This window comes from Argentina silus, assembly GCF_951799395.1.
Source record: "Argentina silus genome assembly, chromosome: 7".
Taxonomy (NCBI): Eukaryota; Metazoa; Chordata; class Actinopteri; order Argentiniformes; family Argentinidae; genus Argentina; species Argentina silus.
The window spans coordinates 15,676,370-15,702,083 of record NC_139661.1 but is presented as its reverse complement, the minus strand read 5'-3'; the positions used below and the strand labels follow the sequence as shown (position 1 = coordinate 15,702,083).

At 44.4% G+C, this 25,714-nt stretch overlaps 3 protein-coding genes across 3 annotated transcripts in view; all 3 read right to left on the bottom strand.

Annotated features, from left to right (window-relative positions):
* Positions 1 to 790: 790 nt before the first annotated feature.
* On the bottom strand, positions 791 to 7,697 carry sncaip (synuclein, alpha interacting protein). The gene is made up of 9 exons (XM_083672933.1): positions 7,623 to 7,697; positions 7,406 to 7,475; positions 6,157 to 7,085; positions 5,758 to 5,937; positions 5,420 to 5,533; positions 4,705 to 4,830; positions 3,486 to 3,655; positions 3,095 to 3,184; positions 791 to 2,596 (listed from the first exon to the last, which is right to left on the bottom strand). The coding sequence occupies exons 1-9, from the start codon at positions 7,677 to 7,679 to the stop codon at positions 1,579 to 1,581; spliced, it is 2,754 nt and encodes a 917-aa protein (XP_083529059.1). The 5' UTR covers positions 7,680 to 7,697; the 3' UTR covers positions 791 to 1,578.
* A 3,695-nt stretch (positions 7,698 to 11,392) lies between these two features.
* Positions 11,393 to 15,280, bottom strand: lox (lysyl oxidase; the record flags this gene model as incomplete). Its single annotated transcript, XM_083673962.1, has 6 exons — positions 11,393 to 11,512; positions 11,724 to 11,819; positions 12,240 to 12,396; positions 12,992 to 13,123; positions 14,390 to 14,498; positions 14,683 to 15,280. The coding sequence occupies 6 exons, from the start codon at positions 15,278 to 15,280 to the stop codon at positions 11,393 to 11,395; spliced, it is 1,212 nt and encodes a 403-aa protein (XP_083530088.1).
* A 6,125-nt stretch (positions 15,281 to 21,405) lies between these two features.
* Positions 21,406 to 25,714, bottom strand: part of ddr2l (discoidin domain receptor family, member 2, like) — a 17,515-nt gene continuing 13,206 nt past the window's right edge. Inside the window, exons 12-17 of the mRNA XM_083673416.1 lie at positions 24,382 to 24,626; positions 24,087 to 24,214; positions 23,538 to 23,735; positions 23,066 to 23,300; positions 22,625 to 22,774; positions 21,406 to 22,414 (exon numbers count right to left, since the gene is read on the bottom strand). Coding sequence (XP_083529542.1) covers positions 22,280 to 22,414; positions 22,625 to 22,774; positions 23,066 to 23,300; positions 23,538 to 23,735; positions 24,087 to 24,214; positions 24,382 to 24,626 — 1,091 coding nt within the window. The 3' untranslated portion in view covers positions 21,406 to 22,279. The remainder of the gene's footprint in view (positions 22,415 to 22,624; positions 22,775 to 23,065; positions 23,301 to 23,537; positions 23,736 to 24,086; positions 24,215 to 24,381; positions 24,627 to 25,714) is intronic.

The following is a 25,714-nucleotide window of genomic DNA, read 5'->3' as shown; positions in this document are numbered from 1 at the left end:
ATGCTGTTTTGCTAATTGTCTGTCTATGGATCATGTTTCATATGCCGGACTATGATTGAGAACTACAATTAGAGAAGACCTATTTGATTCCATTGGGGTATCTTTGTATGAAAAATACATGTCAATTTAATTTGCTACAAAATACAATTAATTATGTTATGGATGAATGCGTCTGTTTCAGTAGAGTGAAACCCACAACATGTATTGTGAGTACAATAACCAATCCAGTAATTCTTACTAAACATTTATTTTGAGGCCTATATACAAGCCATAGTGAACGCTTACTGTATCTCATGCTATGAAAAACATTGCAATACTGTATAGCCTACAGTACCTGTGTTCATTATTAATCTTGATGGCATAATTCAACCATTGAGTCCACTCCCACATCACCTTATCAAATGGTTAAATTGGGTATAACAACCAAAGTCCCAAATCCACATGCTTAGCCATGGGACATGTCATTCTAAGGGACATAAAACGTGAATGACAGTTGATTCATATCTCTGAGATTTCTCATCATGATGACATTCTTTCTTGATTATGGATGGTGCTGAGCCAAAACTGAGTCTTATGACTTTATATGGACTAAGTTTTCTGAGAATTACCCAGGAAGGCAATGTATTAGCTTCCATTCCAGACAAGTGTCACGTTCTATTGTGTTCTGTTGTATTGTTTTTTGTTATGTTCTATTCCAGCCAGTGAACCAATCAGATGACCTGGACACAGAACAACAAGTAACTGTTTATTTCAGATTAGTTGATCTTGACAACAGTTTAAATAGCGAGAGGACAAAGCGTTGTGGATGCACAAAGTTGAATTCACTTTGTCTCTTGTCTGTACACACACATATAAAAAAAAAAACCAGACAACAGTTTGTAATTATAACACACATTTCAGGTTTAACATTCATTATTACTATTGCGTCTGTTACTTCAGTTCGTTGTTGAATATATCAAACTCATGTCCAACATTAGACAGTTACACCAAAGATATATAAAAAAAAAAAAACATTGTCAAACATCTATAACATTACCCCTAACAATGCTTAGAAAAGGAATGACCTTTTCTTATCCTCAATGAATAGGCATATGAAAAAAAGACACTTAAAATTAAATCACTGCATTCAAACAAATCTCACCATTACATTTCACTGATACAGTACAGTAACTGAAATATCGGTAATAATAACCAACCACTGCATCGATAATAAACTACAAATGAAAATAAGTGGTGATAGTTTAATTAGGCAGTAAATATATACAGTGGCTTCAAAATATATATTTGTTGTGCTGGTGCACAAAGAGTGCATATGAAAAACCACAGATTGTATATTCCCACTAATATATTTGGGCTTTTTTCTGTGTGTGCATATATAAATATCATCTTTCACAATTGCATTTATAACTTCAATGTTGAGAGGATGTCGACCCTCTCCTGTATTTGATTATCACACAGAAAAAGGAAAATAAATCCTCTAAATACTTCAGTTTCAAGTTTATCAAATACTGCAAGTGGTGAAAGTATAAAAGGATCTATAATGATTTGCCACTGCCCATTAAAAGGCACTTATTACCATCAAACATTACTGGTCTTGTTCTTGCCCTTGGAAAGGCCTCCGCTTCCCGGACCGCTCTTAGAGTCTGTAGTTCTCCTGCCAGGTGAACTCTGGGAGTTGGAGTGTTTAACAGAGGGAGAATTCGGAGCGTTGTTATTGTTGCTGTTCTGATTCCCGCTCAGAGATTCCATGATGGAGCGGAACGCTCCGAAGGGCCGTTTCCCAGTCCCCCCCTCCCCCCCTCCAGAAGTCCTGCCCCCGCCCTCTTTCCCATGAGCGCCTTTGCCCTCGGCCTCTGGTGGCGGTGGCGTGTTCTTGTGGACCACCTGCTCGTCGAAGGTCACCCGCAGTTTCAGGTTCTGGGCTGTCTTGCGTCTGGACGAGGGGGATTTGAGGGCGCTCTTGGGGCTTGTAGTCATCTTCTGGCCGTTGTTGTAGTCCTGGACGTCTCCGGAAGCCTCTGGCCTCCCGTCGGCGTCTGGGTCACTCTTGTCTGAGGTGGGGGAGGGGTTGACCCCCCCGTCCATGGACTTGGAGGAGCTGTGTGTGAAGGCCGACTTGCGCTCCATAGTTGAGGAACCGCCATGTTTCTTCAGGCCTGTGATTGGCTCCTCGCCCTCCGCGATGGGCAGGTGATTGGGTCTCTCCAGGCGTGCCCCGGTGGCGGGGGGCGGGGCCCCTCCGTGTTTGGCCCCCTCCTCGGGGGGGTAGGCGTCTGAATCTGATTCGCTGAGCGACCGCTGCATGATCTGCTTCAGTCTGGCTAGCTTCAGCTCCCGCCTCTCCACCAACCCCATCCTCCGCAGCGGCCCCACGGGGGGGTTCCCAGCGCTGGCGCCCTCTCTGGTGCCCTCCTGGAACTGCAGGGACAGCTTCTCCTTGGTGCAGACGGTGTCGGAGATGTCCTTCCCCAGCAGCTGTCGGAGGACGGAGTCTGAATCCACGCTCCTCTGCCTCAGCACCCAGTGGCTGTCCCCTGGAACGCCCTCCGCTGTCAGGGTCATCTCTGGCCACGCATCAGCAGCCCCCGGGTGGGAGCTGAAGAGGAAAAGTTTAGTTTTAAAGTAAAGTATGTTTATTTTTATTCATTTAGATTTATTCTTTCATTATATAATCTTTTAGCCAGATCAAGAACAAATGCAGCATTCTGTATTCATTTATTTTGTAAATAAATTATATTGTAAACTATACATTTATGCAAATGTTTTGTTTTTAACATGTTTATTAATGAGTGTAGATGAACTGATAGTGTGTGTGTGTGGTAACAGAGCGGGCCTGGGGGATTGTGTATGTGTGTGTGCGCGCGTGTACGTGTGTGTGTGTGTGTGTGCGCGCGTATACATGTGTCTGTGTGTGCGTATCTGTGTGTGTGTGTGTGTGTGTGTGTGTGCGTGTGTGTGTGTGTGTGCGCGCGTGTACGTGTGTGTGTGTGTGTGTGCGCGCGTATACATGTGTCTGTGTGTGCGTATCTGTGTGTGTGTGTGTGTGTGTGTGTGTGTGCGTGTGTGTGTGTGTGTGTACGATAGCAGAGCGGACCTGGGGGATCGTGACGGTGTTCCCTCTGCTTTAGAAGGATCCATGAGCAGCTGGACATGGTTCTGGAGAGCCATCCTATCTGCTGCTTGTCTAGGAAGAAACATATTGCAGTATTATATTAATAACAGCATAAAAGACTGGCAAATTCAATTGACCAACTAATGGGACTCTATAGTTCAGGAGTAAAAGGAGGATACAGAGTAGTTAGTGTAGTTACTACGTTGTAATTAGGGTTACTACTTGATGTGTCTATAACACTCACTCGTTGAACTGCTTGGTGAGTTTGACCAGCTGTGACGCCAGGCTTACATACTTTACACTGTTATAAAGGCTACTTAAAGAGGCTATAACACCTGTCATAAAGGCTATTTCAGAAGGTTATAACACTCACTCGTTAAGCTGCTTGGTGAGTTTGACCACCTGTGACGCCAGGCTCATGCACGTCTCCACCACCACCAGGTACCGGGCGCAGGTGGTGTGGCCCTGCCGCTCGGCACTCTGGGAAGGCCTCTCGCCCTGCTGGTTCTGCACCGTCACGTTGGAACCGTACTCCACCAGGGTCTGAGGGTGGGGGGGGGGCAAGGGGACGGGGGAGGAGGGGGGCAAGGAGAAGGGGAGGAGGGGGGCAAGGTGGTTGGTTACATCACTCTCAATATACCTTACCTTAACAGGCTCTTAAATAGCTTTATATTACACATAGTTATGTCTGAGAAAAGGCTGGGATGGAAATAAGCCTTCAGACTTCGTTGTGTTTTTTTAATTCTCGATAATGTTTAATATATGTACTGATGTCTCTGGCTGGAGTGGATGACTACTTTTAATTATCAAATAAATTCAATCAATCAATACATCACTCTCAATAAACCTCAACAAGCTCTTACATGGCCTTACATTACACTTAGTTTTGTCTGAGAAAACGCTGTAGAAAACCACAATGTAACAAGTTGCCAATGTCCACACTAACGTGATTACATTATCAAGCAGGCGGTTGGAAAAGGGATCTCTGGAAAGTTAATAGAAGTGTCTCGGAAAAGCATACAACACAAAGTATACAACACAAAGTATACAACACAAAGGGTGGTTCACCCTAAAGCCCCGCTTGTCTCTCTCTAACACACTTCCTGTCGTCGCCAACCAATCACAACGGCCCTCTGATAGGCTAGGCTAGGATAGAGAATTCTATGGTCTAGCCAACCAACAGGAAACAGGCAGGAGTGATATATCCGGCCCTCATTATTCACTGTGCGTTCTGAGTTCCAGACCCAAAAAAACAGGGTACAGAGGACCACACTCATTACTCACACTCACTGCATATTGCAGGCTTCACCTCAAAAAAGGTGATTGTTCTTGTGCAGCAGTAATAAATAAATAATAAATAAATTTAAAAAAAACTTTCAGGCTGTGAAACTGAAGCAATGACAACAGCACTACAGTACAATAATAATGCTTTTCAGTTAACTTGGAATTCCATCAGAGGAGGTAGGTGGAGGCAGAAATCGGAGGACAGGCTCACATGTTTGACACCATTCCTCCCCTGAATTCCATTACCTGTAAATGATTGAAGTGAGGCCTGCGGATGATCAACAGTGTGACTCAGAGCGGTAGCCTACCTGTATGCAGGTGAGGTGGCCGTACTGGGCTGCGACGTGGACAGCACTGTTCCCGTACTGGTCCACTTCGTCCAGGGAGATGGCCTGCTCCTGCATGAACTGTAGCAGCCACAGCAACACCTTCTCCTGCAGAGGGGAACACAGTAGAATAACTGCGTTAGATTCACAATTTATACTGTAAACTGATACTACTCATATTCCTGTGATATTCATATTCCTGCATTGTGTTGCATCTGTGTATGAAATGTGCTCTATATATTGAGTTATAAAGTTTGATTTGATACTGTCTTTTTATGATGGCTGACATACTGTAGATGTCAATAATATACTTTAGACTTATGTAACTACCTGGATTGTATCTTTGTGTGTCATTATTGTATTATATGTGCTGTGTCTTTTTTGTATATTGAGTGCACAAGAACCAAATTAGTTTCCCCATGAGGGATAATAAGGTTGTATTGCATTCTGCTGTATTTTATTGACTCACCTATCGAATCATATATTACTACTGTCAGGAGGCTGGGTCTGTCTATGTACACTATGTACAACACAGTGGAGGCTAGTGGATGTAGAAATCGGAGGACGGTTTCTCAGATTTCTGCTTCCACCAGCATCCCCGGTACAATTTAGTAAAACACCCTGAACCGTGTGCGTGTGTGTGTGTGTGTGTGTGTGTGTGTGTGTGTGTGTGTGTGTGTGTGTGTGTGTGTCTCACCTGTCCGTAGCGAGCAGCATAATGGATGAGGCTGGGGTGTTCTCTGGTGCAGCTGAGCTCTGCGATGGCCTCTGTCTCACTCACCATCCAGCGCACACACTCCAAGTGTCCGTTCTACACACACACACACACACACACACACACACACACACACACACACACACACACACACACACACACACACACACACACACACACACACACACACAGGTTAGAAGACAGATCAATGTACTTTCAGACATTGTCCTGATAATCTCTTGAAGAGAGGGGATACAGTAACATTACAAGTGAATGCTGAATTCAAACTGGACCCCCAAAACCCCAGCCCCCCCACCAACCTTAACCCCCAGGCCAGCGGGGGTGAGCTGGTTGACGTTGCGTTCATTGAGGCCGTCCTCCCCCATGAGAGAGGTCAGGTGCTGCAGACAGTCAGCGTGTCCTTGGGCTGCAGAGATGTGAAGCAGGTTGTTCCCTTCCTCGTCTCTGATCAGCTCCAGGTTATCAGCAGCCAGATGGGGCTAGGGTCAGAGGAGAGGAGAGGAGAGGAGAGGAGAAGAGAGGAGAGGAGAGGGGATGAGAGGAGAGGAGAGGAGAGGAGAGGAGAGGAGGCTGGCTCATTGTAATGCATGTCCTCTAAAGCAATGTCCTACCTCTACCAGCCTCCCCTGCTGTATATACCATTAATGTTGATTCATTCTACAGTATATACAACATTTTCCCCATATTTTCTAGCTTACCAAAAGAGAAATCTGCCCTTCTCTGATGATATTGATGATGTTCTGGGCTTTCTTGGTCTCTTCGTCAGCCTCTCCATGGCCTCTGGTCCCCGCCCAGGACTTGGTGCTGTCCTGCCTGCCTAAGGTGCTCCCAGGCAGGGGGAACATCATAGCCTGCCCCCCCTGTACGTCCCCGCCTGCCTTGTGGGCCTGGGTGTCTGGGTAGGCTCTGGCAGCTAACAGTTTATCTGCGTCCGACACCGAGGAGGAGCAGCTTAGAGCGCCCCCGCCTGGTGAGTGGTGGTCATAACAACCTGCTGGCTGCCGGTGGAATTCGGGATCCATAGATTTTGACTTCCTCATATCGGACCACTTGACGGGTGAGAGGACGCAGTACTGGGTGGGGGTGCCCATGCCCTCAGGGAGGGGGTGGGGGTGGGGATGGGGGAGGGTGGAGGTCTTAACACCGCTATGGCACCTATCAGTGGTCCCGCCGCTGCCATTGCCGACGATCCGTTTGTCGTGTGGAACCCTGGGCAGCGTCGCCATCTGCTGGCTGGATTTTATATAAGGCACGTCCAGGATTTCATCCATATCTAAGTCATAGTGCTCCAGCTCCCCAAACAGAGCCCCCCCACCACCACCACCACCACTGCCACCACCGCTACCCCCACCCTTAGCCTTGCCCCCCCCTGGACCCTCTGAGGAGGAGGCCTGTGGGGGTTTGTCAGAGGGAGAGGGGTCCTCCTCCTTGTTGCTGCTGCCCTCGCCATGGGGGTCCTGACCCTGGGCCTTGCCGTCTGTCTCTGTGTCGGAGGTCTCTGGCTGGTGCTTGAGAGGGGAGACCCTCTTCACCGGTCTGAATTTACTGTGGACGTCAGCGATGCCCGTGGGCTTGATCCCTCCTCCGCTGTGAGACGACACACCGCGGCTCCAGTTGATGGGTGGGGCTGAGGATATACAAGGATTCTGGTTAAGCTTTTACGACAGTACGATAAATATCTGTGTTTTACTTGGAAAATAACTTGAAATTACTACATTATCATGATTTAATGAGAACACATACAGACACAGACACAGACACAGACACAGACACAGACACAGACACAGACACACAGACAGACACACACACACACATCAAAGACATGTATGTTTCTTTGGGATACATGGGGAAAAACGCACCACATATAATTTCCTAGGGGGTGTTTAGTATAGCAATAAACCATAACTATGTTAATGTTATAGGCTAAGGCAGCACTAGTACAGATACCTCTCTCCTCTCCCTGTCCATCGCTTCTCCTCGACAGCTCAGGGATGTTCTTCAAGGAAGTCACAGAATACTGGAAGGGGAGCAAGACGATCCAAATCATTGTTTATAAGTGCTTATTATTACATTATCACACAGATAAGATTGTACTTGTCTTGAATGCATCTCCCATACCTTGAAAGTAATAATTCATGATTGAGGTTACGTAAAAGGTTCTCACCACCAGATCATCAGTGAAGTCTATCTCATCCAAGTCCAGGTACTCAGGAGCATCCATAGTCAGTCAGCATTATCATCCGAACCCTGGCGAGAAACAACCTGCAGGATCAACTACATGTTAACTTTCCACAACAACAACAACAACAATGACAACAACAGTTAATTCCAATCAATGACAACTTAATTCCTATACAATGACAACTTGTAGATCCACTTCACGTAAACCAGAGAAGAGATGACAGAGAGAATGAGGGTATGACCCAATGACATACACCACAAACTAAGCATTATATTGTTAAGTCACTCCCAAACCCAAGCTGCCACGTTTTATCGACCACCTGATTGAACTGGCTTGATCAAAGAGCCCACAAACATAATCAATTTCTAAAACCTTTAGGAATGCTATAAGTAATGTGATTAGGCTGTAGCTGTGCAGTGTTACAGAAGCATTCTTGCCTTGAACCTTGATAACAATAGTGTTTTTCTAAGTCCCACACCCTTGATGCAGGCAGGACTTTTCACTTTCAGAAGAATGAATGCCAGGCAGTGTTTCCTGTTAAAGCTGTATGATTGCCAATATTGTATAGGGAATTACAGGATTTCATTCAGACTCTCACAATCATGGCAACTGATGTTGAGATTAGCCTGTCATGGCACCTCAACATTGGATAAAATACTGGTGACTGAGCCTATGTTGGAACATCTGCTTATTCAGCTAGTAATCATATAATACACTTTTGATTCACTTCTATAACCCAACTAAAATCAGAGAACTAAATAGGCCAAAGAGAGAGGGACAAAATTGTAGGCTACAAACCAGTTCCCCCTGGCCCTACACAAAGCTAAAGTACTCAAGACTCCTTTCTGATAACTAAACCAGATGACTTTGACAGAATGAACACGTTTTACTTTATTGTTTAGTATTGAGCAGAATAACACATTTACAATTGTGTAATAGCCAACCTTACCTTATAAGGTTGGCTAACTAGGTAGCTAGATGGCTGACTATAAATAACAGTATTTTGGCAAACTAAACAACATCAATAATCTGTCTAGACGATTATTATAGCACAGACGATAATACAGTGAGCAAGCGTAGACGATGCTAGCGTCTGGGAGACGAAATATCTGGTGACAGCTAGCGGACGCTAGCTAAGGAGCCAGCATCACCACCATAATTATCCCCAGCCAGCATCTCAAGCCTAAGGCAGGCTAGCCTTTTAGCTAACTGAGCAGTTGGACAACTGACTCGCTAATCAGGTCACCGAAAAGAGGGATTAGCCTAATAGGTTTGTTCCTGAAACGCAAAGTCAAAGATGGACATAACAAAAACGAAATCTATTGTTTTCTATTACAATACCTTGGTTGAATAGATGCCCGGGTTTGTCTTCGAGTGTTTGTGTTAGCGAGCTATGCTAGGCTCCCATTCCAGCTGTTTTTTCCTGAGTCGCAGGCTGGCTCGCAAAGCACAAAGGCTTCTGACAGAGGGAGTTGACGCATCGAATAACGGAAGTACAGTTCCCCAAGTCCCGTTATCCCTAGAATAAAGTCTTCCTCAAGACAGTTTTCGGTTCTATAATAGTCGCACTCGCACAAGTGGCAATAGACCTGCAATGATCTACAGTTTGTGAACTTTTAGCTTGTTTATGCAAATCCCTCTATGTCATTGAACAAAACACAGGATCATATTCAATCAAAACCGGTAACGGGCTCTCCGGCAGAGCCGAATCATGCTGTAATTTCCTTCAGGCACATAGACAAAGGTTTCAGGTTATTACAACTGATTTATTTGTTCCTAATTTTAATATAGTTTAATTATGTTACATACATTTGTATTGAATAGTGTATGATTTTTTAGATCATTTTCAGTGAGCTTTGATGATAATTCCACTTAGAATATGAATCATTTCATGAGCATATCTAACTGCTAAAATTGCATGCATATTGAATGCATATTACAATATATTTTTTTAGTATTATTGTATTATATATGTATTATTTACAGAAATAATAGAAAATTACGTCAAAGTGCTATTTTCACCATTATCATACGGTCAAACACGTCATTGATCATTATTCTCAAACTATAAAGACTGAAACTCTAAGGTTTTTCCATGATTCCTTGCATGCTCTCCTCGTCTCTTTCCGATCACGCGTTGGAGAAGAATGTCATGGAGTCAGACATTCTCCTCCAAGGTGTTTGGAGAAGGAAGCAAGCAGAGAGGATGCAAGGAAGGAAAGACTTTTGAGATACGGCCAAAGAGACTGATAGTGATATAGCCTAAAATGACAGACACATGCCGTCATCTATGTCCGTTTTAAAAAAAAAAAACGAATTTGAGTCATTGTTTCTTAGCAGAACTATGGTTTTGAGTTATAGCCATATACTGCAAACCTATTATCTGTAATTGTTTGACCAATGCCATACATTACCAATGTCCAGCTATCTACCGTCTTCAATTCTCTCTGATAGGCTTGAATGAGAATTGAGAGTGTTGTGAATGCCAGAGTGAAGTACAGTTAGACACAATTGAGACACACAGTTAGACACAATTGAGTGAATTGACATTATGCACCCTTTATTGAAGTAGTATTGTATTGCAATGCATTATGATAACATGAGCCTATATACAAGCTCAGCAAATATGTATGATTAGAATTGCTGTTGAATTACAAGCATACAATAATACATTGCGTTATATATACAAACCCAAGTAAATGGCCTCTCATAGACCCAAATAATATTCCATCCCTGAAGTCTCTGAACAAAGGACCAGTATTTCATACACAACTCAAGTATTAATAAACCACCATCTTAACAACTAAAATGATTGTAGGTTTGAAACAGCAACACCTGGGTCACAGTCCTTGTAGCTACACACATTACAACAGCTGTTGTCTTTGTCATAACTTCCAAACAAAACAATGTCTAAACAAAACCTAAATGCATCACAGCAGCTAAATAATCACAACCGAATAATAACTAAGTTTATGAATTAGTGTAAGTAGCTTAGTAGTTTAGTTCTAAAGTTCATCTATGACTCTCATACTATTCCTACCCTCCTCCTGTCACAACTGCTCTCTAAAGTCTGAATACTGTAGGTATTAAGATGAGGATAATATTGTCTAAATCAAGAACGCACAAAAAATAGCACAACTGAATTGCTTTCACAGAACACTCAGACCGATAAATATAATACAACATCTTGATTATTTCATTGTTGTTCGTTGGCAGTTCATGTTGACTGAAGTCTCAGTTTTGCTGGTCGTCTCAAATCCAAGTCCTATAGTGGCATCTTCCTTAGTGCCTGGATAAATATCAGGAAAAACATCACAATCAGTGTTAATTACGTTATAGTGAATGAGTTGTATTGTATTGTATTCTTGTATTTACAATGCTTAGAGACTTGGGGCCTGAATTTGATTCAGCAAACAGTGCTGAACAGAGCAACAAATACTTTAAAACTTAGTCTTACTCTACAGCACGATTGTTTATTGCAGATTGTTTTTAACAACGGTTTTGAGAAAACTGTAATTAATTCAATCAGAGTCTTTGTAATCAGTCTGAAAATGCATTGCATATCCTGGAAAAGCTAGACGCAGTATTCAAAACTCCCACTGAATAATTTATAATTGTGTCTATCACAAATATTACGGTAAAGATAACCGATTTTGACCCAATTTCACCAATCTTTTCACATGCAAATTGGGGCCCATAGTGTAGTTTGGTCCTGCGTTTTGCTATTCCCTACAGTGACCAGAAGGGGGCACTCACGATGACACTCTGCACCCAGACACATCAGCAGAGGTGCCCCTGTACTGAACATCACAACGGATAATGTTGTTGGTGAAGTCGGACTCTGGCACTTGGAACCCTGGGTTTACAGTGATCTGCAACACACAGACACAAAACAAGCACAAAACATGATTGGTTTAGGTACCATCTAAAGTCAGTTGGAGCCTGTTTATAAATTAAATCGATAATACAATAAGATACAATAATTTACGAATATGTTGTTTTGTTACTTATAAGCTGTCATGTAAGGAGGACATCCCATAATTTGGTAATAAAGCATTGAATATATCTTGAAGATCAACAGACCTTGAGGATGAACTTTCCAGGGCTGACATCAGTGATATCGATCCACTGGCAGTCGATGTCTCCACTGTAGACGTCATAGCAACCTGGGCTCAGTCCCTACAGACACAAACAGTACAACCATGACCATGACGACAACAACAACAACAACAACAACAACAACAACAACAACAATAACAACAACAACAACAACAACAACTGATAGAATACAGTATACACCACAGCATAAGCAAAGTCAAAACCCCAACCCTAACCCTCTAAATGGGGAAAGTTCTCAGATTTAAATGAATGTTTATGATAAAGCTTTGTGTGATATACTGGTGACATATAGTATATAGTGAGATGATGATGATAATATAGTAGAGAATGAGATGATGATGATAATGATGATGATGATGATGATGATATAGTAGAGAGTGAGATGATGATGATGATGATGATGATGATGATATTGATGATGATAATGATGATGATAATGATGATGATGATATAGTAGAGGGTGATACTGTACAACTATACCTGAGTATGGGAGGTGCAGGCGAAGCGTCTGTAGTAGCCGGGGTCACATGACGTGTCCTCCAGACAGAAGCTGGCCTTGTGTCCCTCGGCAACGCTACTCTGTGTGCTCGCGTCCAGCAGCTCGTACAGGCTAAACTGATCCATGCTGTGGAAGTGTCTAGAAGAGGGGTGCAATAGGGAACATGTACATATGAATGGACAGACCACACACATCCCAATACTAGGAACATACTTTTCAATACTGGTACCAGGGGAGGCTGGTGGAGGCAGAAATCGGAGGACGGGCTCATTGCACTGCTAAGGCTAGGGTTAGGGTTAGGGTTAGGGTTAGGGTTAGGGTTAGGGTTATGGTTAGGGTTACGGTTACGGTTACGGTTAGGGTTAGGGTTAGGGTTAGGGTTAGGGTTATGGTCAGGGTCAGGGTCAGGGTCAATGTTATGGTTAGGGTTAGGGCCAAGGTCATGGTCAGTGTTAGGGTCAGGGTCAGGGTCAGGGTCAGGGTCAGGGTTAGGGTTAGGGTTAGGGTTAGGGTTAGAGTTACGGTCAGGGTCAGGGTCAGGGTCAGTGTTAGGGTTAAGGTCAGGGTCAGTGTCAGGGTCAGGGTCAGGGTCAGGGTCAGGGTCAGGGTCAGGGTTAGTGTTAGGTTTAGGGTTACGGTCAGGGTCAGGGTCAGGGTCAGGGTCAGGGTCAGGGTCAGGGTCAGGGTCAGGGTCAGGGAGCTAAGGCCAGGGTTGTTACACACTGTTACTCACTGGTGGCAGCTGTGCCATTCCCAGGCATAGCGAGGTCTACTGGGCAGGAAGTCAGCGGTGCCCTGGTTCTTCACGCGCACGGGGAACCTCAGCAGCACACGCGTGTCGTAGTCCTGGACGCTGTTGGCAGAGCTGGAGAGGAGAGGAGAGACATGTCATACAGGCTTAGACATGTGCATACTATCTTGTATAGCTACACAATTTAATTGGGAGACTGTGTTGCAGTCCTTCGCACCCTTCACTGGCTCCCGGTAGCAGCTCACATCCGATTTAAAACCCTGGTGCTCACCTACCGGGTGGCAAAGGGAACAGCCCCTCCGTACTTGCAAGCAATGGTCAGCCCCCAAACCCCTGCCCGATCACTCCGCACTTTCACTTTGGCTGGTCACCTGGCACCACCTACGTGGATGCAGCAGCCGGTCACAGCTTTTCACTGTCCTGGTGCCCCAGTGGTGGAACGAGCTTCTCACTGCTGTCATGACTGCAGAGTCACTACCTATCTTCCGCCGTAGATTGAAGACCCATCTCTTCAGGCTACATCTTAACGGTCCCTCCTAAAGACCTCTTCACCCCCACTACCCTCCCTGTACTAACCTTAACCCCAACCCTTGAGACCTCTTCACCCCCACTACCCCCCTGTATACATTTCTTTCCTGGTAATAATAAAAAAAAAATATATATATACAAAAATGCCTATGGCCCCTGGTCTGAGCATTGATTACTTCATCTTATGATGACTGATGGATAGATGATTCACTTGCTTAAACAAATGTATTTGTTGTCAGTCGCTTTGGATAAAGGCGCCTGCTAAATGCCATAAATGTAAATGTAAATGTAATAAAGTCACTAGGGTAATCTGGAGGGGTGATAGAGGGTAATCTGGTAAAAAAAAAACTAACTAGTATACACACCCTTTGGGTATGGGTATAAGAAGCCTAATCCCAAATTACAGAGTGATCATATATATTAGGACTATGTCATTTGTATATCGTTGGATACAAAATTATATTACTACTGTAGCTAGATTAGATGCTCTGTCTATAGTTGCACTGCAGTATAGTCTGATTACCAGACAAATCTGCCCAAATGCATGAAAGGTCTGGTGGACCAACACGTCAAACTTGGCCTTCATTAAGACAATAGAAAGAGCGTCGAAAACGGACGGCGCATAGCCATTTGGGTTTACTTTGCATCAATCATCTCCCACAGCACTTCTCCCCCAGTGCTTGCACACCACACGTTTCTGATTCGGAGCTACGCCTCGCAGCCGTGTGATTTGCTGAAATCAAATAATAACAGATACTTTACTCAGTAAATTCACTCCCACTAAGGCCAGGTTTGAGTCGTTATTCCAGGCTTATATGGACGAGGTGACACTGCAGTAGGACAGTAGAGTACCTTGCCAGGCAGTTTTCCTCAGCGGCACATCGTAGACTGTACATGGGGACTCTCTGGACGTAGGTCATCGCCTGGACGTAGTAGGGGTCCGGCACCAAGTCAGGCAGACCTGGGGGTCAGTCATGGAGCAAAGACAAGTAAACACATATTAGTCATTATTATTGATATTTTAATATCCGAATGTATTTCCCGCTCTCTCTCTCAGGATCACACCACAAACATCTTGCACAAAAAAACCCTTCAAAGTTGGATATGATGAATAACGATGAAAGGAAATTCTCTATTTCTCTTACCGTTTTGAAAATAGCTTGTTCCATAACCAGGTCTCGCCCTAGCTCTAGGTCTGGGTCTGTAGTAAGAGTCATAGTGGTTATAATAGGGGTTATAGTTCGAGGACTTGTACGGGTTGTAAGGATCATCGCCGACCATCGCGTCTTCCCGTCTCATATTGCTCATAGGCGGCGGATTCGTGGATTGAGGTTTCTCCTCAGTCAGATTCGATCCATGATCAGCCTCGCGGTTCTCCTGAGGTCTTGAAGGCCTTCGGCGCACTGTGCGTAATTGCGCACCGGGCGCGGGCCGCCTTGGAGAACCTTGAGACATAGGACGTCTGTGCGCGCCCGCTCCCTCTGCCGTCTCATTATTGTTGCTAAGGACAACGACCGGGTTCCGTTGAGCTGAGCTTTCTAGTCGGTCTCGTCGGGCCGATGGCTGATATTCTGAACCATGGCTGAGTATGCTGAACACCTGCCCGTTGTGTTGCCATCTCATACCCTGCCTCAAAGCATCTGACCGAGGCGCATCCTGACTGAGAACTTTTTCTAAAATACAACTAAGGAAACATAATTGTGTACATGACAATACAAACGCATCAAAAGAAAGTCCCTTCATTCTAATAATGAATGACAGTTTTTTGTTATAAATTAACCATAAAAGTAAATCGAGAAAATGTTTTCTCAGTACACGGACTGAAGCAAAGTCAGATCTTCATCATATTGAGCGGTCCCTGGTCAAGCAGTTTCACATCTTGCTTGCTTGCTGGTGAGTGGTGTGTGGAGAGGAGGGGTTTGAGTTTTAACGTTTCTGGAGGGGTTACAAAGGGACGTTTGGCAGATGATGCTCTCTGCAATGGTCTTATAACGTTTTAGGTGAATATGGAAAAGATTTATAAATGCTGATAGCTCATCATAGTAAGATACCCAACATATAAAAAGTACATATATTGATGGAAACATTTAATCTTTCAGTGGTGGTTTTAAGGACACTTTGTTGAGACAGTCACTTTTGTTTTGATCTTTTGTGTAAGCTCCCTTTGTTGTTTTCTCCCAATCCTTGTTTTCTCTGTCACCCTTTTCAGAGAGGTATCATTTGTGGTGTTCTTTTGCTCTCCCAGCAGTTCTTGGCTTTTCTATTTGGCTTCATAGCAAATGAATGGTTGCTAAACCTTGATGGTCAGAAGCCTATAGGTTTTAAACTTTGATAAAACTTGATTGCATAATTGATTTTGTAATATGGAATTATTGCTGCTATATCATTGAATGTATTACAACATTATATTATAATTGTTTTGTTTTTTCAGCAGACTATTGGTAATATCCTGTTTTTCTTTAGATGTTTTTTTTTCCATTCAACACACCTTCATCTACCTTTCATAAGTTTCATATTTCCCTCTTTGATCTCCAATTGAGAACTCGGGGGGGGGGGGGGGGGGGGGTAATATGCTGAAATTTAAGCACTTTGCTTGTGTGGAGGTTTTCCTATAGTAAAAACACCATAAAAGAGAAACTTGCTAACACCCACATGGTGCATGGTACATAATCTTCTCTGAGTTTCAAGTGTCTGCAGTCACCAAACAGTATTACTTAAATAACATGTTTTAAACCTAAAGATAGGCCCACGACAAAGTGTTGCCTCTGTTAGTGAGGTGTTGTTGCTCTCATACATCGACGAGCATCATATAGAAGTTCCAGTGATGCTTATATTCAGCAGAATTCCCTCAAGGGGAACCATCTGCAAACTATTAACTGCGAAAAAGCATTCCTTAATCTACGTTGCCTGACTTCTTAGCCATTGACTTTGAACAATCATCCATGGATTATAGCTGCATAGCATAATGAACAAAGAGATAGTCAGAGATGACTCCTCTCTCTCTCTCGTTCTCTTTCTCTCTCTCTCTCTCTCTCTCTCTCTCTCTCTCTGTCACAAATCACTGGTGTCAATAAATTCAGATTCTCTCTCTGTCTCTCACCACCTCCATCATCCTCTATTTTCTTTCTCTCTCTCTCTCTTTCTCTCTCTCTCGACCCCCCTCCCCCCCCCTCTCTCTCTCTCTCTTTCTCTCTCCTTTTTTCTACCTCTCTCTTCGTTAATTAAATTAATAAACAACACATTATATCCAGTCACAGTATACAATATACAGCCCACTGCTACCTTCAGGGCCGGGGAGCTAACGCAAACCCCCAGGTCACTTTCCTTACACTAAATGCAACCATGCTTCAAAGGTACAGCGGCAGCGCCGATGACAAAGCACCCATGTTTCTGTTTTAGTGGCTTACCGACCAAAAAAAACCCACCAGACAAAATTTGCTTCCCCAAATCAGAACATACAACAGTAGCTGCACATGTTCAGAGCTCCACATTGCCTCCTGCACATTTTCCCTGGAAAATGTGAGCCGACTGAACAAGAACCCCCTTTTTAATAGCATCTGTGTAAAGATCAAAGTGGACCCCACTTTATCGCAGGTTAGGCATTTCCTTCTCCATATACAATGTAGCGCGGGCGCATGGGAATGAGTTGCAGGTGTCCCAGGTGGGCCTGGGTACTTTTATCAGCCCGGTAATGAGCCATTTCGCCACAGGCCCTGCAGCTCTGCTTCTATACCCCGGCAGGACACATAAACCACCATGGGACACTGAGACATAATAGAGATTGCTTTCACCATTATCACCGCCAGGTAAAACATGTGAACTGAAGGCTTTGCACCGTAAAGTGTCGGTTTAGATCACACACCTAGGCCTGTTTATAAAATGTAGACATTTTAAACATATATACTGTATGTATCATGTATAGCTCTGACAATAAGCACAATACTATTAATAGAAGGTCATGTGTGTGTGTGTGTGTGTGTGTGTGTGTGTGTGTGTGTGTGTGTGTGTGTGTGTGCACGCGTGTGTGCGTGGGGGAGGGAGTTACAGTAACACCAAACTGACCCCAGACCAGCTGTGTCCCAGCGTCAGGAGCCCTCTGGCAGACAGGGGTCCCTGTTACTGTCTCCCGTCATGAAACTAACACAAGAGAACTAGTGAAACTAACAAAACCCCAGTGACTCCAGTGAAACTGGATCCAGTTACGAGCCTTTTGGTTATAGAGGTTGTGAAATAGGACTACAGAAGACACAGATCAAACACATGTTTGAAGTTACAGGCTATCCTAGTTACCTCAAGGCCATCCTATTCGCCTGCAACCATTAGCCTACTCCTGGGTAGAGCAAGAGACAGTCACATGACATCAGATAAATGCGTATGTCATCAAATCAAATAGATGGGAATCTCAAGGTTATTCTATCCATATGAATGTCATCGGGGACCTGAGGAAGATCATTTTAGGAGACATTGTCCGTCTAAGTCTGTTAAAGGGATAGTTCACCCAAATTACAAAATCACATAATTGGTTCCTAACCCTCGACAGACAGACTTCAATCAACTTCAATTAACCAATCTCAAGTCTGCAAGTCGATGCAAGTCAATGGACCCTAAATTAGCATGTTTGAAATGTCATGCTCAAATCATCTCAAAGTCATTTAAATCAAGTAATCGAGTCTCTTCAGAGAATTTGAAATTTCAAACATGCTAAGTTAGGGTCCATTGACTTGCATTGGGGTTTGTCTAAACATGCTAACAATTAGCTGTTAGTTACAGTTCCCTGATAAACAGAACCAAAGTGTTGATTGATGTCTCATTTCAGGGTAAGGAACCAAATATGGGATTTTGTAATTTGGGTGAACTATCCCTTTAATGAAGGGATGTGTTGGATCATTTGCTAAGTGGCATACTGTATATACTGTATATAATTGCAGTGTGCTTGTTCTACTGTACTTCAATTTAATACGGTCATCACTCCCAGTTCCAGAGTCGGAGCTGGCTTGTTTGTGCTACGTGGCTCCCAGCACGTGCAGGCTGCTGGCCAACGCAGCATCAAAGAGCCTTATTGTCAGATACAACAACTTTCCCTGTCGTGTGGAGCTTAGTAAAGGGCCTCCTGATGTTTATCTGTAGCCTACATCTAAACCCTGCAACTTTATTAGACTGCATATTGCGGGTGAATAGCTGAAGGGAGGGAAGAACATGACAAAACATTTTTCGATTTGGTTTAATTAGGACTCATGTAAGTGTAAATGTAATAAAGGCACTAGGGTAATCTGGAGGGGTGATCTGGTAAAAATTAGTATACACACCCTTTGGGTATGGGTATAAGAAGCCTAATCCCAAATTACAGAGTGAGCATATACTATACAGTATTTTATGGGTTGTAGTTTATGAATGAAACGCTTCTCCCTTCAGTGAGGTGATTCTGACATAGTCTTTCTGAAAAACAGCACATCAAACTTTGAGAGATGGTCAAATCGCTATTACATTTAGATACAATTCACTGTGACAGAAGTACTGGAGGCCAGGGGAGGCTGGTGAAGGATGACTGGGTCATAGATTTCTAATGGCTGGTACTTACAAATTACCCTATTGACTCCAGGGGAGGAGGACAGGCTTATTGTACACTGTATTGTCCTCATTCCGTTTCATGGATTACAATGAGCCCGTCCTCCGATTTCTACCACCACCAGCCTCCCCTGTAGTAGGCCTATTCCCATCACAAAGCACTGTAGTCTCAGCAAACTTAAATAACCCTAGTCTCTGCTCTCGCTTGTGGACGTGACTTAGATCACGCTGTGATGATAAACGCACAGAAAACAATACTTTGTTAGACCGATCACTTACAGAGAAGAATGAGCTGAAGAAGAGTTAGAGGTTTTGAACAGGAAGAGTAGAGGCTTCTGGAGTAATTACAGGTTTGCGGTGGAGGAGAGATGATTACCATCAAATTGGCCTGAAACCTAGCCCAAGAACCAACCTTATATAAGTGTCTGTCACGTAGGCTACTGTTGGAATGTTAGCCTAGCACTGGGAAATGGTTAGAGAGATTATAGTGGGATTTGTTTTCTTTGTACATGAAATATATATATATATATATATATATATATAGCAAGTCAGATCACATCAAACGGTTATTTTGTTTTGACGACATCTGCACAGACTTGGAAGGAAAACATGAATTATCATAATTAGATATGACTCTCCCTTCCCTCTCCCTCTCCAGCCCCTCCGACTCCATTCACACACACTCCCCTCCATTCCCCTCCTCCTCCAGCCCCTCCATTCCCCTCCTCCTCCAGCATCTCCATTCCCCTCCTCCTCCAGCCCCTCCATTCCCCTCCTCCTCCAGCCCCTCCATTCCCCTCCATTCCCCTCCTCCTCCAGCCCCTCCATTCCCCTCCTCCTCCAGCCCCACCATTTCCTCACTTCACAACTCTTCAGTGCCCCCCGTCATTCTATCTATCTATCTATAACAGACTAACTACAAACTGACGAGGTGAAGCAGACAGACTGACAATTTCCCCCAACTGCCAAATGTACTGTTAAAACAATATCCTCTCCTTTTGTGTGTAAACCTGTTAGATAACAATCAGGCCTGAAGCTATATCAGAATAAAGCCAAGACATCCTGGCTATAGAAACTTGCCTCACTCCAGTTAGTCTGAGGCAGAAGAAGAGGATAATCTGACGATGCTCTCTCCATTGTCAAGATTATACTGCCCCCTATTGTCACTCCTCTCCTTTGCATTTGAATTCAACAATAGTTGCACTGTTATCTACAGTCCATGACGACTATCAATGTTTAACACAATACATCTTCTGTTCGTCTGAATCAAATTAGAGTCTCGAGGCCTGACACGGTATGTCAAGTTTGGTTTTTATTATAGAAACAAACAAAGAAGAAACTAAACAGAAAATGAAGGAGATACAGATGGAAATATCATGGGGCTAGAATGGTCTCCATAGCACCCAATATATTACTATACAATTCTACTCTGACTACACTATGTACAAGTCAGCCACAGATGTATGCATGGGAAGAAAAGAAGAGAGTATACCATGAAGAAGTGATGAATAGAAAAGAGAAGATAAGATTATGGAGTGTCCTCTACAGACACCACCTGATACCTAATCAATAACTAATCAATAACAGTTATTATAACCACCCTTTCAGCATTCACACACACATACACACTACCACTGCACAGTACGCGTTCCCACACCTATACAAACATGATAAGGCTCACTTCAGCAAAGGCATCTGGGAGATTGAGTTTAGTGGTTTCCTTACAATCCCCCTCCCTCTCTCCTTCCCTCCCTCCCTCCCTCTATCCATCCCTCCCTCCATCTCTCCATGCTTTGCAGATTGTATTGCACAACAGGGCATCCAGACCAAGTCCAACACACACACTCCAAGTTTAACCACTTCCACCCCAATGAGATCCCAGTGCTCCAAGGAATGTCAGAGACACACACACACACACACACACACACACACACACACACACACACACACACACACACACACATACAGTACATACGCAGGCACACACGCACACCATAACATAAGCATGAGATACAGTACAGGTGAACAACAGAAAACATGTACAATGTTAATAACATAAACAATGACAACAAAATAAATGTTGAATTCAGTCTCAAGATCTTTGATCTCAGCCTAGTTGATGCGTGTTCACACACTCAAACGTCGTGGTAACAGAGGATGCACAATATCCTAAATGAACATTAAAAGGGCATAAGATGATGAAATATCAAAAGTAAAATGTGCTTTAAACAAGGTTACACAAACAAAATGATGCCATCTTCCTCCCCATGGGCATGTGCCTTCGAAACAGAGATCTCACCAAAGGAAAAATCTCTCAAACTATTTCAAAACCACAACATTTAGCCTTACAAGGCTGCACAGCTTGTGGTAACTGCAGGGGGACAGTGCTTTCCATTGCTCTTCGTCATCATCATCATCATCATCATCATCATCATCAGTCCATTGTGGCAAGGGTTCTATCTATCCTGGCTACAGTATGACAGTAGTTGTGCTTCAGCCCTTTAGAAGGCCTTATCCAAACTGACCTGTACAACATTCATATTCAAAAAACAATCAAACAAACAAAACATCATGATAGTCATAACTAACTCCAGTGTGGGGTTAATAAGCAACACGGATACATGGGGCACAGAGGAGACGATAACCAAAGCAACAGTGCTTTACACAGGACACACACAGAGACAAAAGCATTTGTCCAGTTGTTGATTTACTATTTTAAAAAAAGCCTAAACATGAAGGAAAATAACGTTTTCTTTGGTACCAGGTGAAAACGAAGTGAAAATACCACACATATAAAAGGACAGAATTCAGTTTACATGACACCAATGACTAGGAGACACAAATGTTAAGAGCTTTTTTATCTCGCAAGCGCAAAGTCTGTCACCAAAGAGAAAGTGAGTCAAATCCATGTTTTCAGAAGAAAAATAACGTCCAACGTTTCTTGAAGTTCATCATCCCTCAATCCACCCTCTCGCTTTCTCAGAGTGACAATGTTGTTGCATCTTCCTCTCTGTCCCCATCTGTCTGTCTGTCTCTCTGTCTGTCTGTCTGTCTATCTGTCTGTCTTTCCGTCTGTCTCTCCGTCCAATCACAGGGTTTCAGAGTGGATCATTTCGGTTCAGAAGAACCCCCCCCTCCTCCTCAGTACAGCCAGATTTTTCAGTCCAGTTTCAGAGTTCACAGGGCTACGTGCGGTCGTAAAGCCTGGAACAGCCCCTCGAAGGTGGGCCGGTCGGAGATGTCACGCCCCCAGCAACGCATCATCAGCTCAAATAGAGAGGGCGGACAGAGAGGCGGGGCGAAGAGGAAGATCTGGGAAAGGAGAATGAAGTTCTGATTAATCTCGGATCATAGGTGCTCGTTTAACTAAAGGACCGTCTGAGTGAATGCTGTCGAAGAGTCTTTTTATGATAGTGGAATACGTTTAAATAGTGGGTTAAGTATAATGAGTGTTCTTATCAAGCATCTTTGTTTGAATATATGAGGCACAGGTGAATGTTAAACACTGGTCAGGTGCCTTACCTGTCTGCCCTGGGTTCTGAAGAACTCGCCAGTGTTTTCGATGACCTGTTCATCTGAGAGTAGACTGTAGGGCTGCTCCTTACACAGGGTGAAGATCTCCCACAGAGTGACCCCGAATGCCCACACATCACTGGCCGTGGTGAATTTACCCTGGGGGGAACACGCAGGTGTTAGGGGTCATGCTTACGCACACACACACACACACACACAAACTGTGTCCCAGGAAATTGCATTTGCTTGTCGCGCGCGCACACACACACACACACACACACACACACACACACACACACACACACACACACACACACACACACAAACAGACAGGCAGGCAGGCAGTCAATCAGGTAGACACACACACACACACACACACACACACACACACACACACACACACACACACTCCCTCTCCTCCTATCCCTCTCTCCACTAATCCATACTCACCAGTAGAATGCTCTCCCAGGCCATCCAGCGAATGGGCAGCACAGCGCGGCCCTGGATCCGGTAGTAGTCGCTGCTGTACAGGTTGCGGCTCATGCCGAAGTCGGCAACCTTGATGGTGAGCCGGCGGTCCAGCAGACAGTTCCGCGTGGCCAGGTCTCTGTGGACGAAGTTCAGGGACGCCAGGTAGCGCATCCCAGACGAGATCTGGACCGACATGTGGAGGAGGTCGGACAAACTAGAGGGAGGGAAAGACAGATGAACGGAGAGAGATAGAGAGAGAGAGAAAGAGATCCACTGTGTTAAGTGATAATGTAGGAGAGGGTAATTACTACATTAGTCTCATAGAGAGTACAGTTTCAGGGAGGGAGAACATGGGTGGTAAGGCAGATTTTTTGTTGGTGTCGGTGGGACATGGTAGGGTGGAGTCAAGGTTTGAGTAGGGGTAGTTAGTATGACAGGTGTGTATTCTCACCTGACAGAGGGTATGTTGTTGGCATGTGTGAGCGTGCTCTCGATCTCTCTCTGGGACAGGAACATGTTGAGGTCTCCGTTCTCCATGTACTCTGTGACCATGCACAGAGGGTCAGAGCTCACACACACACACAGCAGCTGGATGATGTTGGGGTCGTTCAGACGCGACATGATCTTGATCTCCTTCAGGAAGTTGTTCCTTAAGGGGAGTGGAGGTAGAGGTAGAGATCAGAACAGGTACGGTTTGACCAGCTGAGGTGGACCACTGTGGGGTTACATGGCCTGCATTCCTGAACCCTATGGATCCGTTTCCCACACACAGATTAAGCCTAATCCTAGACTGCAATGGAGAAGTGTGATTTCAGTGGAAGTATGATTTAGTCCAGGACTAAGATTAATCTGTGTCCAGGATATCACCCCTAAAGGCCAATAAATCTGGTATCCCAGACACAGATTAAGCCTAGTCCTGGACTAAATCCCACCCTCTATGGAGCCTATCATGGTGGTCATATTAGCAAGAACACAACAGCTGACGGTGAGGACCGCCCACCTGGCATTGTTGGTGGCGTCTGCCCTCAGCTGCTTCACCGCCACCAGGACGGGGCGGCCATCTCTGTCAGGGAGGGGGGCGCCCTCCCCCAGGAACTCTGGGAGACCCTCCGCCTCACACAGGTGCACCTGGAAAATGGGGTTGAATAGCGGGGGGGGTTACTTTTATTATGAACCCCAGCTAGAAGGAATCTTCACATCTGTTTTGATATCACTTTGTGCCCATCTGGAACACCCAAACAAACACTCAAAATATCAACATTTCGACACAGGTCTGGCATGGAGGCCTCCCTCACCTCCCCAAACTGGCCCTCTCCCAGCTTCTCCCTGAACAGCAGCCTGTGTCGGGGGAACTCCGCCACGGAGATGTCCTTGCGTGTGAGCGAGTCGACAGTGATGGCGGGCACGGCGTACATGTTGCTGCCCGTGACGCCCTGCAGGCTGACGATGTCCGTCTCTGCGTAGTGGGGGGCGGAGCTTTGGAAACACTGGTGGGGGGTACACTGGGTCACATCTGGCTCCGCGTAGCCCCCCCCACACGCTGAAGAGGAAGAGAGGAGAGGGGGAGGAGGGGAGTGGGAGAGAGAGGTCAGGGAGGAAGCAGGGAGAAATAAACAAAGAGAGAAAAATATGTTAACATCCTGATAAAGAAAAATTTAAATGATGACACAATATTCATTAAACCAAAGATTAATATGACTGGACAAATCCAAGTCACTGGTAGGTCCAAATAGGAAGGCAGTTTGCTTGAGAAACACAACAGCTATAGAGCATCGGATGCCGCACAGAAACAGAGTTTTAATACTAGAGAAAACAGACAATATGAGATGGAATCATGGACAGAACTTGCAAGTACAGACACTTACAAGACGAGAGCACAAAGAGAAACAACCACACATCATCGGTGGTCATCCCTCCTTTTCATAATACGAAACATATACTCACTGAACACTTTATTAGGAACACTATACTAATACTGGGCAGGGCCTCCCTTATTCTCTCAAAACAGCCTCAATTCTTTGTGGCATTGATTCCACAACATGTTGGAAACATTCCTTTGAGATTCTGGTCCATGATGACGTGATTGCATCACGCAATTCCTGCAGATTTTTCAGGTGCACTTTCAAGCTGTGAATCTCCCGTTCTACCACATCCCAAAGGTGTTCTATTGGATTCAGATCCGGTGACTGGGAAGGCCACTGAAGAACACTGAACTCATTGTCATGTCCATGAAACCATTTTGAGATGACTTTTGCTTTGTGACATGGTGCATTATCATGCTGGAAGTAGCCATTAGAAGATGGGTAAATTGTGGCCATGAAGGTCAGCAACAATACTCAAATTGGTTGTGGTATTCAAGCGATAATTGATTGGTATTAACGGGCCCAAAGTGTGCCAAGAAAACATCCCCCACAGCATTACACCACCTCCACCATGAGAAGGTGTACAGGTGTTCCTCATAAAATGCTCAGTGAGTGTAAAATGCTCAGTCAGTTTAACTAATGACCGCCATCATAGCATCTGAAAGCACTTGATGGCCTTGCTATTGAATTGTCGCACTGTAGACTTTTTGATTGCTTTAATGAAGCGAGAAACACTTCAGATTCAGAGCAGATCTTTGTACTGGCA